The sequence below is a fragment of the Wyeomyia smithii genome, chromosome 3 (genome assembly GCF_029784165.1).
Source record: "Wyeomyia smithii strain HCP4-BCI-WySm-NY-G18 chromosome 3, ASM2978416v1, whole genome shotgun sequence".
Classification (NCBI taxonomy): Eukaryota; Metazoa; Arthropoda; class Insecta; order Diptera; family Culicidae; genus Wyeomyia; species Wyeomyia smithii.
Window position 1 is genome coordinate 130,905,344 of NC_073696.1, and position 16,525 is coordinate 130,921,868.

Genomic DNA, 16,525 nt, shown 5'->3' on the forward strand with positions numbered 1-16,525 from the left:
AATATATATTTTCAAACAAAGACAAGTTGCTCAGAGTAATTCGCACCTTCACAGAAACAACAAATCTATCTGCCCTTCGGCTCTCCCAGGCTGTATTTTTTTCTGCAAATATCCGTAAGGGGCCATCCACATACCACGTGGACAGCTTTGGGGAGGGGGGGGATATGTGTAATGTCCACGGTCCCTACATTTTTTTTAGAATTTATATGAGCAGTTTAAATTCTGTCCACGTGGTATGGTGATGGTCCCTAATGGCTTCATATATTAGCACAAACAATAGAAAAATACAACCTTGTTGCTTTATAAAATGTATGTTATTCAAACCATGTGTATAAAGATTTCATTCAAATCAACGGAAGGGTGAGATTTCTGATTATCTCAGATTAGCATGAGTAGAATCACTCTGGGTAAAATTTCTTTTCAACTCAACAACTTTTTCGAACTAATCAGCAGCTAAAGTTTGGCCTATGTTCTAAATTACTTGACCATAACTTTCTGTTTAGTGTCTCTACGCAGGTATCAACGATTCGTTACAGTCTTTCTAAAAGATAAACTACTTTGTGTAACCTTACTAAGAAAAATACCGTCATAACTGTTTACATACGGATTTGTATTTAGAAGTGTGCAGGCGTGGGAAAAAACATAACTCCCATGAGTCAAATTCATGCCTCTTAATTTAACGAGCACGAATATAAAAGAGTTTTTATATGGAAAAAATCATTTCATATAATCAGCATAAGCTATCCATGGGCAGACTAGAGTAGATAATTTAAATTATATGCATTACACTATATCACAAAGTTATGCTCATTAGCACATAGGGTCATTAACTCTATTTGTTATACATTACTACTTTTTCAGATTTGCCAAGCTCGGGCATGGATTTTGTCTACGGGATTTACGCTAGCATACGGAGCAATGTTCAGCAAAGTGTGGCGCGTACATCGATTCACTACGAAAACAAAAACCGACCCCAAAGTAAGATAAATTGATTATGGAGTTTTAAAGTTTAAATTCAACACCATAAATCATTCCGGTTCGTGCATATTTATCCTACAGAAAAAAGTTGAACCATGGAAGCTGTACACGATGGTATCCGGACTGTTAACAGTGGATCTAGTAATTTTACTGACCTGGCAAATTCAGGATCCCTTGCAGCGACGGCTCGAAACGTTTCCTCTAGAGGATCCTATATCCTCTAATGACGATGTGAAGATCCGGCCGGAGCTCGAACATTGCGAAAGCCACAATAACTCGGTCTGGTTAGGTAAGAGATTATAAATTCAACAGTTGATAGGTACTCACTGTCGATGCACTTGAAGCGTAATTTTAATTAGCAGTACTATCATACCGTACCACTCAATTTAACAAATCATAGCAAAGTGTTTAAGCAATAATAGAAATGGGTTTTGAAATATTTTTAAATAGTCTGCAAAAGTCAATTCTCCGCAAAAACTGAAGCTGGGACAAAACCGCGTTGTACTTCTGTACAACTCGGCGCCTCTCAATCGTTATTCATATTTTAGATAAAGCGCTAAAAGGCGCTTGAATGACACGGATAGATTGTAAAGGGTTAAACCTTCATGAATGATTGCTTGCACTGAAGCAATGTAGTGCTGGATTGTAAATCAATAATTTTGATGAAAATTACTTCATCCAGTACAATGCAAATGATTGAAATTTATGTTCACAGCAATAAATCAACTTATAAGCTTCAAAGTTAATTGATATAATTTAAATCCTGTTAAAACACAAGAGCTTTAATTTGTTCTAAATCTGATAAACACACGCTTCTTTGTTATTTTTTCAGGAAACATACTTGAATGTATAAGTATTTATGTGCACATCATCGTTTTGTGACAAATCAGTTACTTACATTTTAACTGTACCTTGTTTTATTTTAATTTGCTTATCTTGTTACTTGAAGTGTTTTTGCTTCCAGTGGCAAAAAAATTGGCGCTAAAATCGTATCTCTATAATTGTTTCTTTCATAGGTGTTATTTACGGCTTTAAAGGACTGATATTGGTGTTTGGACTATTCCTTGCTTATGAAACTCGATCGCTTAAGGTGAAGCAGATCAACGATTCGCGATATGTTGGTATGAGTATATATAATGTGGTGGTCCTTTGTTTGATCACCGCGCCTGTTGCCATGGTAATCGCTTCACAGCAAGATGCCTCCTTCGCTTTTGTCGCCCTCGCCGTCATTTTTTGCTGTTTTCTCAGTATGCTGCTCATATTTGTGCCAAAGGTATGATAGTTTAAGCTAATTTAAATGTTCTGTCGAACCAACGCTAGATTTTCGATGGATTTTTTAGTGATATTGGACATCTTTTGGTAATAGATCTAAATTTTAATGGAGAGAAAGCACCAATTTAGCATTGTTGCGTATTTGGGAGTAATCTGAATATCTTGATTTTTATTTGTTCTGTATCGATATGATTAAAATTTAGAATTTTTCTAACTGATTAAGTATGAGTACATAAAAAAACTTTTCGACAGGTAATCGAAGTATTGCGACATCCAAAAGACAAAGCGGAATCGAAATTTAGCAACGAAATTGGTATTTCCAAGGAAGATGAAGAACGATACCAAAAGCTGGTATCAGAGAATGATGATCTTCAGAAATTGATAACTCAGGTAATAGCATTTCTTGAAATTCGTTTCAGTTGAAAAAAATTAAAAATTCTCACAGAAAGAAGATAAAATCCGAATACTAAAACAACGACTAGCGGACAAGGAATCAGCCGGCAAAGGCGGACAGCTGCATTTTGGAGATTCTCATGCCGGAAACAATGCTCAATTAAACAACAACAATCAAATAATGGTGACAGCAACAGCGGGAGTCACACAAGGTAAGAAACCGCCAGTGCTCTCGATACAAGCTGATTATACAACAGCCTCCGACTTCGACAGTGCCATAGGAGGTGGCCTGTCTATAAACACACGATCATCGAGAACTAGTCAATCGGATAACGATTTTTCTGAAAGCTACCTTTAGCAATGAGTGAAATTTTGAAAGTGTTTTTAATAGGATATGAATACAATCTTCAATGGCTCATTTGGGTATAACTTTTAGGACAATAAACAGTTCTTTCTAAATGAAAACAGTCTTCTCACAATTCCACATGACAACAGCAAATTAAGCATCAATTTACTTTTGTGATTCTGTTGCTTGTTTGCATCTCCTCTGTTAGCTTTTATACTGAATTTTGTGATAGCGCACCTGCTTACTAACTTACTTCTTAAACTTTAAACGGATCGTAGTTAGTTTAAAATAATCAATTAGGATGCCAAGCGACTATCATAACTGTTAAGAATCGGATCTATAACTTTTATTGATATCTCATGTTCGAAGGCTTTCATTCTAAAAATGTAATAATGGACGATTTTCAATCTAAACTGTCAAACTTACTCCAGTCGTTGTCAAGCCGTTAGTATGATCGTCTCGTACCCCAACATTTTAGGTCACACCTACAATGACGCCTTTACACTTTTAATAGCGAAAACTGATCATGATTGTCATAATGTGAATCATCGTTTTATCGTAATGCAGAAAAATAGGATTTGGGGTTTCGTTTTTCCGTCTAGCTGATGCAACATTTGAAGAAACTTCACAATGAAGTGCAATAAGTACAGTTTTTTCAGTTGATTACTATATTACCCCCAGCTTACCGTTATGATATGTTAACAAAATTAGATTTTTAACTTACTCCATTATAAGAGTTTATACAAAATCATCAACATCAGAGGAGTTCACCAACAACAGGAAAACAATTTTTCAAGCACTGGAAAAGAGTTTGGAAAACTGTACTCCATTGAATACAATGGCGCGTTCGATATTTTGATGAGAGAAGTAACACCTCGCATCACTTATTTACTAGAACCCAATGTAAAAATAATTTCATTGGCACAAATCTATGAATAATACTACTTGTTAAAGCTGACAAACAATCATCAGCTTTCAACGATTATTAATTTTTTCCCTGAATTCGTTGGCAAATACTATAGTATGGTTATGGTTATTAAAATATTTTATTGCTGGTTTTTGAGATTTCGTAGTGCTATAGCGGTTATATTTTCAAATATTGGTAGATGAGTATGCGTGTTCGTTAGGTACTGTAGCTGTAGTTATTATCTTCAACAAATATGTTTTGGAATCACTGAACTCTTGGCCCAAATTGAATACAGACTTATCCGTGCTCATTTATTTACGAAAATTAAGAAAATATACTTAAATTAAGAAAAATATACATACTATTTTCTTAATTGGAACGTTCGCCATCGAAGAGAAAAATAACAGGCGTTGTCTGTGAACTTATTGACAAGATTTAGTTATCCTATTTTTAGTAGGTACTCATTATTCTTTCGTGACCTAATTTGATTTCGTGATTTCTGAATGAGAATAATTTTATAAACGTTTCTCAGAACAAACATTTATGAGTCATAAACGCTGTTGCATTCAACCCTACCAAGTAAATTTTTATGAAGGCATAAACTCGGATTCATCGGAATAATCATTATGGTAAAATTTGCAATATCCTTAGTATTTAGTATTATTTTAAAATAAATATATCTGTGGATGCAAAAATATACACTTGTTAATTCTGTTTGGATGAAAATTATGAAATGTTTGGCAATGACTATTACAATTGAAATCAGTAAAAAAATCATGTTTCAATACAATCGTAGATAATGAGCACATATCAGTGTCATATCATATTTATATAGTTTTAAAACATATAAAAATACTGTCGGCAAAATTATCTACACGCACAATAACAATGCGTGCGTACATATGTCATAACTTGTCACGGTTAATGTAGGTTCTAACTATTAAGTAAATGCTAAAATTGAAAGCAGTGTTTATTTTTTTTGCTAGATAATAAATTGCCACTCTACGCACAAATGTCCCATATTGTATAGAGTTATCTGAAGGTATGTGACAATGCGCGAAAAAAGTTTTTCATTCGATGAAAAAATGAAATGGAATCATATTACAATGGTGTAGTTTATGCATGAACGCCTCATATCATATATTCCTTTTTTATTAATTTAACTACTTACTAATTATTTACTTAATAAAAACAACAAACAACACCCATCTATGTTTTTTTATTCATTTCTCTACAATAGTAGATTTAAAAAAACCGTTGGTTATCGTACGAATAGAACTAACAGAAGCGATTGAGTTATTTTGTATGATTAAAGTAAAGTTCTTTTTTACACGATTCTACGTACCGTACAAAAAACGTGATAAAAACCGCGTTATTTGGAAAAACGTCGTAAAAACCGCGTTATTTGGAAAAACGTCGTAAAAAATCGTGTGAAAATGAAACTGTGTAAAAACAGACTATTATAGTCTGTTACCGTTACTGTTGCTTATTGTGAATTTTACGCGACGACGAAAAATCGCGCAAAAAAGAGTAAAAATCGCGTTATTTTTTTTCAGATAACGACGTGAAAAACGTTATTTGAACGTTATTTGGAGAATCGTCGAAAAAAACGTGTAAAATAAAACCGTGTAAAAAAAGACTTTACTGTATTTGTTATCTTGAAAGTTGCAGCATGACCAAATCAATGCCACGGTAGCATGTTTTGTCGTTGTCCAATCATTACCATTCTTCAAAATGTAGATATTTGCTTTAGCAATCAAATAAACATTAATGGTTTTCTGAATAGGCTGGAATAATAAAAATCTGTTAAATCTTATCCAAAGCACTCCTTACATGCATACATACGTAAATACAAATATAGAGACATGCTTTCATACATACTCTCATACATGATAACTTTTATCAGCTATTTTTTATGTTTTTGATCAATCATTATGATGTTTAAAAATAGAATAACCTCGATTCTAAGTGTAGGCCCTCACTTTGTGCACATCGCAGTTGTGTTGGTAGGACCATGTTTCATTAGAAAAAATCGCGATAGTGTGTCAGTGGTTGTTTGTTTTATAATAGTGAAAGGAACTGTAATAGTAATTAGAAGATTTATATGAAATCTAAAGCTATCTACAATTGGACATAAAATACTCTCTCATTCATCTACTATATGAATCAAAATTGGATAGTTGAACCATTTGCAAATTTCTAACTTTATTATTCACAATGTTGTGTACATGTTTGACAACTTTATGAATAGAAAATTTTTGTTGCTATATTTATTTTTGTTATACACTTCAGACTTATATCATTTTCATAATTATTTCATTTCAAATTCTGTATGAGAGATAAAGATTTTCTTTAAATGTTGGAAGTAATATGGCCATCTTAACATCTTGTTACGATTCTTCATCTTCCATTTAATTGTATAAACTACCTAGATGAATTGTAAATAAATGCGTTTTTGTTCTATTGAAAATGCGTTTCACTCGACACCAAAAAGATTATCCAAAAGAAACAGTCAATGTTGACAATTGGCAGGAATTTCAGGTGAGTGAAAAACGTTTCGCGTTAAATCACCTAATTGATATAAAATATTAGCACATGCATGTTGCACCATTTTTTTTTTTTTTTTGTATTTTCAATAGATTAGTTTGCCCTGAATTTTAACCGTATTAGCTTAGAATTTCTAAACGGTAGACCAGCTTGCGTTTTATATTAATGACCCGCACATTACAAACATACAGGTTCTTACTAAGTCCTAGAAGAAACACAGGACACGTTTTGATTTCGAGATCCTATTTGAGCGTCCTGATTTCTTTTCTATATTCAATTATTTGTCCTGATTTTCTTATGATATTCATTATGTACACGCAAAAGTTCAAGCCTTAAACAACCAATGCTCTCAAAACGCACAATAATTGATTTGACTTCGCACAAAAAATGTGTGAAATGCATAACGTATTGACATAGATCGAAATCAGGAACTTTGGTTTCGGGTGAACGATGAGTTTTGGGGCGCTCAAAAAACCGTGGTTCATTTTCGTAATCCGGTACATATGAGGTTGTGTTTTCAATTTAAACCCGTCAGGTGCTAAAATAACAGAAATTTTAACAAAAATGAGTCTACTAGTATCTAATTTATATCAAACTTTGTTACTAACGTATCAGCATTTTATCAAAATAAAACAGCATATAGAACAGTATAATCTCGACCCTTGTTAGAACCCACAGCTTCTGATAGAGACGAAAAGTTTGTAGGAATTATTTCAGAACAACCTCATTTCAGGATTTGTCATCGTAGCTCATTAACATTTAATTTTGTTATCAAAAGTATATGGAAAAATACAAAATTAATTGTTATTGTGAAGTAGGGAGCTGTGTAGCCGCAAGGTTACAGAGTCCACTTTGTCAAGCGAATGGTCGTGGGTTCGAATCTTAGTAGAATCAGGCCGTTCGATGTCAAAAAGGACTTAAGCATGGGTTTATTATCAGGCTCCCCCACCACTTACCCTTCCTTTACGCTGAAATCTATAATACCTTCGCGTGACTTTTTCTTAACAAAAATAAGTCCCTCTTATCAATAAAACTGGTCAGAAGGACGCACGACGGAACTTCTCCATGGAAATATAATTAGTAATATTTGGTAGGAGTAACGAGGCTCGGTATAGTAAGCGTGTAACAAGAAGGGTAACGGTAACAAGAAGGGTAAGGAGGGGGGGATAAAATAATATTGGGCGTTCAATTTCTCAATAGTGGTATTGCTAATAATAGAAGTGCGGGATACAACATACACTAGCGCATATCTCAGATTAACGATTAACTTAGATTAGCGATACTGGTCGCAGTGAGGAAGTCCATACAGCAAAAAATTGTGAAGTAAAGAGACCATTCCCGCATAAGTATCATTTTACTCATTTATCTGCTATTTCACACCTATACAGTCGATTTAAAAAAGCGTAACGTTTGCGGTAAAAAAATTGACTTTTTTCAAATGGTGATGAAAAAAAAAAACTAAGACAGATTATTGAGTTGGATAAATTGCCCATTAATGGTAATTATTTCATCTTGTTTGCAAAAAAATTCTACGCCCTTGTGAGCGGCCTTCCGGCAGTTAACCGGAACATTCGCCATAGCGGACAAAAACATGCGTGTAGGCATGTTTTAAGGCTCTTTCTTCGTTTTTATTAATTCCTCTTCCGTTTTCGCTACAAAATTGTTGGAATAGATCTTGCGCTTCAAGTTTGCCCAGAAATTCTCGATGGGACGCAGCTGGGGCCCGTTGGGCGGATTCGCAGACTTCGGTACCACATCGATATTCAGCCGCTCCATCGCCTCCAACGATCGCTTCGAGTAGTGGGCCGACGCCAAAATTGGCCAGAACACCGTGTTTTCGCCCTTATGGTATTTCTTGATGAACGACGCAACTTCTGGCAGGCACTTCGTACTATAAATTTACCCGTTCACGGCCAGCCCGGAGCGAAAGAAGAGCAACTTTGACCCCTTTCTCGCTGATTGTCAGCCACAGCCGCACCTTCTTGGGGAACTTGGTCTGTGAAATAAACTTCACCTTGGTGCTCACTTCCTTCGTGGGGGAGGTAAAATACGAAGTGCCCTGCTAATCGTTGCCATCCAGGGTGAGATAGGTCTCGTCGTCCATCACCACTGCCACGTCACGATTCGCCGGGAAAATCGACTTGACCATCTTTTTCAACCGCTGTCGCTGCGTCATTGCTTGCAGCTCCGAGACCAGTGAACGGGACTGCCGCTTTCTGACATGTATGTCCATGTTCTCCAGATACTTTTTCACTGTTTTACCGCATGTACCAGCCTTCCGGCCAAGTGCACGCAGCGATTTAGCCACTTTTCCCTCGGCCTTTCTCTTCAACATCCTTTGAAGCTTTTTGTCGCTCAGGGTCGTTGGCCGTCTTGAACCGGGTTTTCTTTCGATGCTCTGATCGTTGTCCATAGTGTCAAGATATTGTAGATGCCGGAACGGGCATACCCGGCGTCCACAAAGTGCCGCACGATGTCGGTTTTTGACGCGGCGGGGTACCGCCACTTCTGAACGGAGTAGCTTCACAGTTAGAGTTTGACTGATATAGCTGTCAAAACTCATGGGTTGCTATGATTGATGATGCATGAGTAGTTTCGTCAGTGCGAATAAAGGTAAACCCATAAAAATCGGCAATTTTTGTCAATTTTTTTACCGTAAACCATTTTTTTTCCGTGTTGGGCATTCGTCACTGCGACCAATTTTTTGATATTTTGTGACATACCGTAAACCATAGATCAAATAAAAGGCGAAGCGTTGGTACTTACATTTCGCAGTCGAAACTTGACCTATCAGTTTATTGGATACAGACTTTGCAGCCAAATATCAGTATGCAGGACAATTGCGGGGCTATCGCTGCGATCCTATCAATAACAGTCTCTCTCGCGCCAGGTTTCGAACCTACGACGACTGGCATGATAAAACAGTATCGTACCTGGACATCAGCTAGGAGGTCTCTGGCTTCGATAAAATTTATGCCGAAAAAAAATGTCCTGATTTCTAACTTCGATTAGATGGTATCCCCTACACTAATGGAAAATAGAATCCTAACAAATATGAATAAACAAATTACTAGGCATAATGTATATGAACTTAGATTTATAAGATACTTTTTGAATTTGATTTTATACAAAAAATGGCAAAAAAGTTCGGAAACTCAAAATGACTATGTTTCTTAAGTTTTTGCCCGAATGAGTCTGAATATCAGATGTTCAAAATTGTCGTGATTAATCGAACTACTCAGTTTTTAAATTATCAAACATTTGTGTAACCCATGCTTGCTATGATATTATGATTGTTTTGAAATTGTTGCAGCTGAAAGTCATTTTCATTCCCATCCAGGTGAATATTAATTTTAGCTTCAGTGAAAAGTACTAAAAATCAGCGATAGAAAAGATTCAACTTTATGCGAAGTTTAAGTATATGCCCAATCATGTCTGATGTTTCTATTGTTGGCAAAAGCAACACATTATGTCAAATAAATGTTGTGTGAACAAAAAAAAAGCAACACATTTAGTTTGAACCCAAGGGTTACAATATTCATTCGCTAGATAATGGATTTTATGCTCGCAGTGTATTACTGGAATCAAACACTTGCGGGAGAAGTTTTTTAATATAAGGCCTTGTAACAAAAGTATCTCACATTTGATTATTTATCTATGACATCGCGTGGTCATAAAAAGTTCATTGTTGCTTTTAACCAATTATAAAGTTTAATGTTATTGAAATATACCTATGTTCTTAATAAACGTTCACGACCACCGATAAGCAAAACTCTCACATAATAAAAAAATACCAAAAAAATTAGTACGGTTTCTTAAGCTCTATTTCTCACTTTTCAATTGACAAAGTTAATTAAACATTGACAAAAATAAAAATTGACAAACCAGCAATAGAACCAAGGTGATAACAATTTACAATTCAATTCAAAAGCTTGGTTTATCTTTTCGTTGAAATCTACAAAATCAACACTAGGCCGATCATTCGACTACTAACTAAAGCCACGACTCATTTTTGAGAAGCTGTTTGAAAATATTTTGGGAAGGTATTGATGATTGCAAATATTTTTAGAGCCAAAATAATGCGTTTGATCAGTGTGACGTCGGCAAAGTTGTAGGTATTAATTTCGTCTTTTAAAAAACAAGTCGATAAATTTGAATCCACAGGCACAGTATTGATACTGAAAATTCAATCACGATACTGTGCCTGTGGATTCTAATTTTTCCGCTAGACGCTCAGTTGTTTATCTGGCAGGGAAACTATGACGACCATAAATTGAACGTAGCGCTCTTAAAGTTGAAGCCACTGACTCTAAATTTCGGTAGTAACTTTTGAAAATCTCGACTCGTTGTTGGATCGTGTATCTTTCCATAACACAGTGCAACAAAAACTGACTTTTTTTCTGCCTGGTTTCTATACATGATTTTATTTTGCGTATTTTGATGCAAAACCTAAATTCCCCGAGTTTGACCATATTTCTACTTAAGGGACAACAGTGGCGCCATTTCGAATTTTTGAGAAATCTGGAATTTTCGATGTTTTTTCGACGCCATTTTGTTTTAAAGCAAAATATAAAAATTCATGAATCTGTCCACATATTTGCATCTTCTTACCCATCTTTTAAAAAAAGACACAGATCCTAAATCGGACAAAAAACTGAGCTCAAAACGGTTTTGGCATGGTTTCAGTATATTTCACAAAGCAAAATAATATCGAGTGTGTCTGAGCATTAATGGTAATGCGATAATATCTAAGAGTGATAATCAAATTATGTCTTGAGTTAGGTAAAAAAGTCTAAGGAATCGATTGGTAGGTGTCTGATCCACGTAAAATTTACTAAAATTTTTTAATTTACTACATTACTAAAATAGGTTTATCTCGAGGTTAGATTAGCTTATTTGAAATCTGTTTAATATAATGTCAAGAGTGTGAGCACATCTGTTCAACTAAAGAACCAAAAACGAGACAAAATCTCTTTATTTTAAGTATCGACATCTAGCGGTGGAGAGAACGCATTCTACACTCAAAATGTTATTACACTTATACCATTCATACCTGCTCGTGGTGAAGAATGATTTCGGTCTCGCTTGCCCTCATACAAAACCAAAAAGCACATTTTGTACATATTTTTTTTAAATGAATTTCATTGTGGCCCGAGTTGAAAACCGTTTATTTTGACTGACGACAATTGTTTTTTTTTTTACATTGAACCTAATGTTGCAAGCAGCGCGTCTGATATGCATTACTTGCAATATTTATTAGGTATAATTAACGGTACGAGAAAAAAATATTGTCGTTAGTCGAGAAACGCGGTTTCCAACTCTAACCAAAATATTAAAGTAATTCTACCAACTGGGTAAAACGGTTCCGACAGTCGCGCGGTGTACGATCCAAGAAAATTTGTAAAACAATGTTTGAATGCTTGAAAGATATTTAGTTTAATTTTTTCTTCAATGTTGCTTAAAAAATCTCTTGAATGCGGTCTTGTCTTAACTTGATTTTGATAGATTTGAGATCTCCTTCTTGTCCGGTTATTGAGGCAAAAAAAAGAATAGATTTTTATGCATGTTCAAACTATTGGAGCGAACTGTTTTAACGATGCACTGTAAAATCAATGTAGGATAGAACAGCAAGAAATGCATGCGGAAGTGTGGACTAGGATTCGCAGCAGAATTTTGTTCGAAGTTGCATATCTGTTCTGTGGTGTGAGCGATACTCAAAGATACAATAACAATTTGTGTTTACATGATCCTTCCCCTTTTGCGGGAAGGGGGTTGCATATTTGACCAGGACTGGTTAAAACATAAAAATCTCGCTACAGTTATGAGACAGAATCATCGCATCTTCGATAAAGCGAAATGCGACCCCCTCCCCGCAAAAAAAAAAGGATCATGTGAAGACAAATTATTATTGTATGTATTATTGAGTATCACTTACACTCTTGATATAGCATTAAACAGATTTCAAATAAGTTAATTGAACGCCGAGATAAACCTATTTTAGTATTGTAGGAAAATTGGAGCAAAATCGACATGTTGCTGACGTTTTACGTCGATCAGACACCTACTAATCGATTTCTGAGACTTTTTTACTGAATATAAGATATAATTTGAATACCACTTTCAGATATTAGCGCATTACCATGAATGCTCAGACATATTCGATATTATTTTGCTTTGTGACATATACTAAAGCCATGCCAAAACTGTTTGATTTAAGATCTGTTTTTTTTTTTAAAAAGATGGGTAATAAGATGCTAATATGTGGAAAAACTCTCAGAATTTTAATATTTGGTTTTAAAACAAAATGGCGTCGAAAAAACATTAAAAATTTCCGACTTCTCAAAAATTCAAAACGGCGCCATTGTTGCCCCTTAAGTTGAAGTATGTTTAAACTCGGGGAAATTTGGTTTTGCATCAAACTTCATCAAAAAATCATACATAGATGCCAAGGCAAAAAAAAATTGTTGCAATGTGTAATGAAATGGCAAAACTTACTGAAGGGAAATGTCACGAGAGCGGAAAAAATATGGCCTCGTTTGCTGTCCTTATCGGTCTACTTTTGTAGTGCCTTCATTGAAAACCCTTTATATTTTCGGAAACTGTCATAATAAAAAAACACACATTCACATTGTGTGATGAATTGAAAGAATTTGACTTGACATATTTTGGGATAATCACAACGATAATACACATTTTAGCGCTTATCAATATCATTTTAATACGTAATATAGACATTGATACATGATATGATGTGCCTTAAGGTGAATGTCATCGTAATCTAGTAAAGTGACATTTCGAATTTTCCAATCATTTTGATAGTTCACATACAGTGATTTATTCCCGTACCAAAAATTATCATTCTAGGCAAACAATTCCTTTTCAAATTCGAAACATTACTGCCGTTGACGGCCTACAACGAAATTCACTGTAAAATATGTTGTGATTCATATTATTTGCACACATTTGAAGATAAAAACGTCAGTGTAAAATTTGCATTAAGTTTACCCCTCCCACATTTCCCAACTGTACATTCGTATGTTAGGTTAGAAAACACAGGCACTATGTCATTGTTTTATACATTATTTGCACTTAACAATTTATTTTATCTTTTTTTTACAGATCTATGCGACGAGCGAATATGAAAATTAAGTCAATTCACCAACACGTGATAGTTACTAGTTCTAGTAAGAGAATGTTTTACTGCGATGACGTTGCATCAACTAGTTTATAATTCAGTGTAAATAGACCAGTTTATCTCGTCAGATAATTGTACATCATTTTCGTCCTGTTTTTCTACGAAATGTTAAAGATTTGTACAAACGTGTTTTAGCGTATTTGAAAATACCCCGAACGGTGTTAGACATAATTGAAAATCCATACTTGAGCATTTGATTCTAAAAATCTTTAGACGATCTTTTGTATATAGAAATTTTAACAATAGCACACTTAAACGGTTATTCGAGAAACGAAATTGTTTTGGTTATGTTCGTGCGGAAATGTTTGTACAGTAGCACTGAAAACGTTTTCTATTTGTAAGCTATGACAGAAGAATGCTACAATGAAATTATACCACAGGCTTGTGAGGATTTATAGAACATATTTAGACATAGTTACAAAAAATAGCTAGAACGATATTTAGAAACTATTAAGTACGAATGGTTAGATAAAAATAAACGAAAAATTATCAATCTAACTAATTATTATTTAATTGATAGAGATGTATATAGAATGATATTGACAAAAGATGACAAAAAACGACCCAATACAATCAGCAAATTCAATTGTGACAACGCATGAAAACCATAAACTCCGTTAAAAAATGGTTAATATAGCAATGCAAGCAACTAAATTTTTCATGCTCATTAAATTCGCTGGCCATGTTTAGACTCACGCTCAGGCACGTTTTGCTCATCATTATAACCATGAATGGAAATAAAAAAATTAGGAAACTGTTTGCAATTTGATCACTTTAGGAACGTCGGAGTCACTGGATAGATCTTAACAATAGACAGAAATGTGTTTTCCTGGCTTTGATTAGATAATGATTAGAAACTAGGCTAAAATCCTAATTGGTTCACACATTCCGTAATACGATTCGTTTCAATTTACCCTAGATTAATAATATATGTATTTAATTTTATGTTTACGAAGAAAATTGAATAACTATTATATAATAAACCGTCCCTTCAATCAGATGGAGTTTCCATAAAAATTAATCTGGTGTTACTTGTTAGTTTTATACTTTGTATGCATTTTAATATGACGAAAGATAATATTCCAAATGAGAATTGGTAGGCACAGCATTGCTTTGACTTTCATTTAATTCGAAACCAAACAAAGAAAAATTGCACTCTGACGTCTTATAACCACCTATATCGCTATTATAATACGATTTAACAACATCTTACCGTACACTGTGTGGTTGCTTCAATAACTTTTTAGTAAACTATGCCAAAATTGCTCCCAAAAAACAAATCAACTGCGATGATTGAAACATTATTTAATGAATTAATTGAATTCTTTAAATGAAATTTTAATGAAAGCATCAAAGACACTACTTTAGAAGTGTTCATCAGTATACTGTCAAGTCGTTATGCTACATACCGTACATCGTGATTGTGGCTAAAGCTCTACATCGAACTGAAGATAATAGCTTAGTTGTAACCATTCTTTTTGCTGGCGAATCATACATCTTCTGAGAGGAATATACTCCTACTATGATTAAGCAGTGAGGTGCAATTTCCATTAGAATTTCGTGAGCCAAACGATTTAAACAATCTTCTTCCACTTAACCAACTTCAAACGAGAAATTAATGTTTATGCTTAAAAAGGCAAGAATTGTGGAAAGTCAACTCCCGGTTTCCGCATCACACTGTATTGGTTCTTCGAAACTATTTTGTCGAAGGTTCGAAGTATATCGTTCTGCAATCTTCGTATTCGACTCTTTCAGATCCGTGTGACTGGGTATTCTGCAAAATTGAACGACTGCTCCGTGGTTACCCTTGTAAGACGATTGAGATGATCCAAACTAAATCAAAGAAGGCTCTGAAGGCAATTTCAGAAAAATATGTCTTGGCAGAAGTGCATTGCATCAGATGGAGAATGCTTTGAAGGCTATTAAATTGATTAAGAAGATTGAATGAATATTTTTCATTTTAGACGACAGCTACCTCACTTTTTAATCATAGTACTACGTCTTTGTTTTGCAATTGCAGAATTGCAAAACAATAACGCAAATTTTTTCACTGTTTCTCTACAAAAACGGAACATGTCTTTTATTTTCAGGAACCTCAAAACGTACTTGAAAAATAGTGTTTTTAAATTATTTCCCTTCAAATCCTAAAACAACTTGAATCAGCCCATAATACATCATTGCACATTTCTCAGTTAGTTCATATACTAGGTTGAATACAACAATGATTAACAACATTGTTGGAAACGAGTTTGTGGCGATGCTACAGCGAATAGTTAAATTCTGAGTGCTATCTGTTAAGAAAAACAGTTCTTTCTGTAAAAAAAGTTCAAATAAATGTGAATATATATGTGATTTATTTATATATCACATCCGATCCAATACTGGTATCCAAATAACACCACCTTAGTATGTTGGAAATTAACATTTTGGAAACATGTGCAATAGTGCAATTTAATTTAATTTATATCTATTTATTTTAAATTTTTGATTTATTTTATTTGTTTATTTTAAATTTTATATTTTTCTAGCTTTTTTATGTGTGTTCATGATAACATATTATAGGTAACATATTAAATTTAAAAAAAAATAAATAAATTTTTAAAATTTATTTTAAAATATATTTTATAAAAATAAAAAAACCGTCCTGGTTTAAGCTCAATATATTAATTCACCAATGCCTTTTTCACACAAGCCCTTTAAAAAATTCAGTCGTCATTAAAAAATAATTTCTAACAGTGCAAACTGACATCTTTAACCTATAGGAATTTTTGTGCAAACTTTCAGCCGAAATAAAAATGGTAGATCAAAATCCTTTTTTATGTTGCTTGAAAGTACACTGCACACTTAAGAGTGCAATTTCTAGCAAAACATGGAAAGTCAGTGTATA

The 16,525-nt window shown here is 34.2% G+C and overlaps 1 protein-coding gene across 1 annotated transcript in view; it reads left to right on the top strand.

Annotated features, from left to right (window-relative positions):
• The window catches only part of LOC129733283 (gamma-aminobutyric acid type B receptor subunit 1), a 212,117-nt gene extending 196,138 nt beyond the window's left edge, over positions 1-15,979 (top strand). The window contains exons 11-16 of the mRNA XM_055695050.1: positions 862-978; positions 1,060-1,267; positions 1,995-2,251; positions 2,503-2,640; positions 2,696-2,855; positions 13,563-15,979. Of these exons, the coding sequence (XP_055551025.1) occupies positions 862-978; positions 1,060-1,267; positions 1,995-2,251; positions 2,503-2,640; positions 2,696-2,855; positions 13,563-13,585 (903 nt within the window). The 3' untranslated portion in view covers positions 13,586-15,979. The remainder of the gene's footprint in view (positions 1-861; positions 979-1,059; positions 1,268-1,994; positions 2,252-2,502; positions 2,641-2,695; positions 2,856-13,562) is intronic.
• Positions 15,980-16,525: the final 546 nt, after the last annotated feature.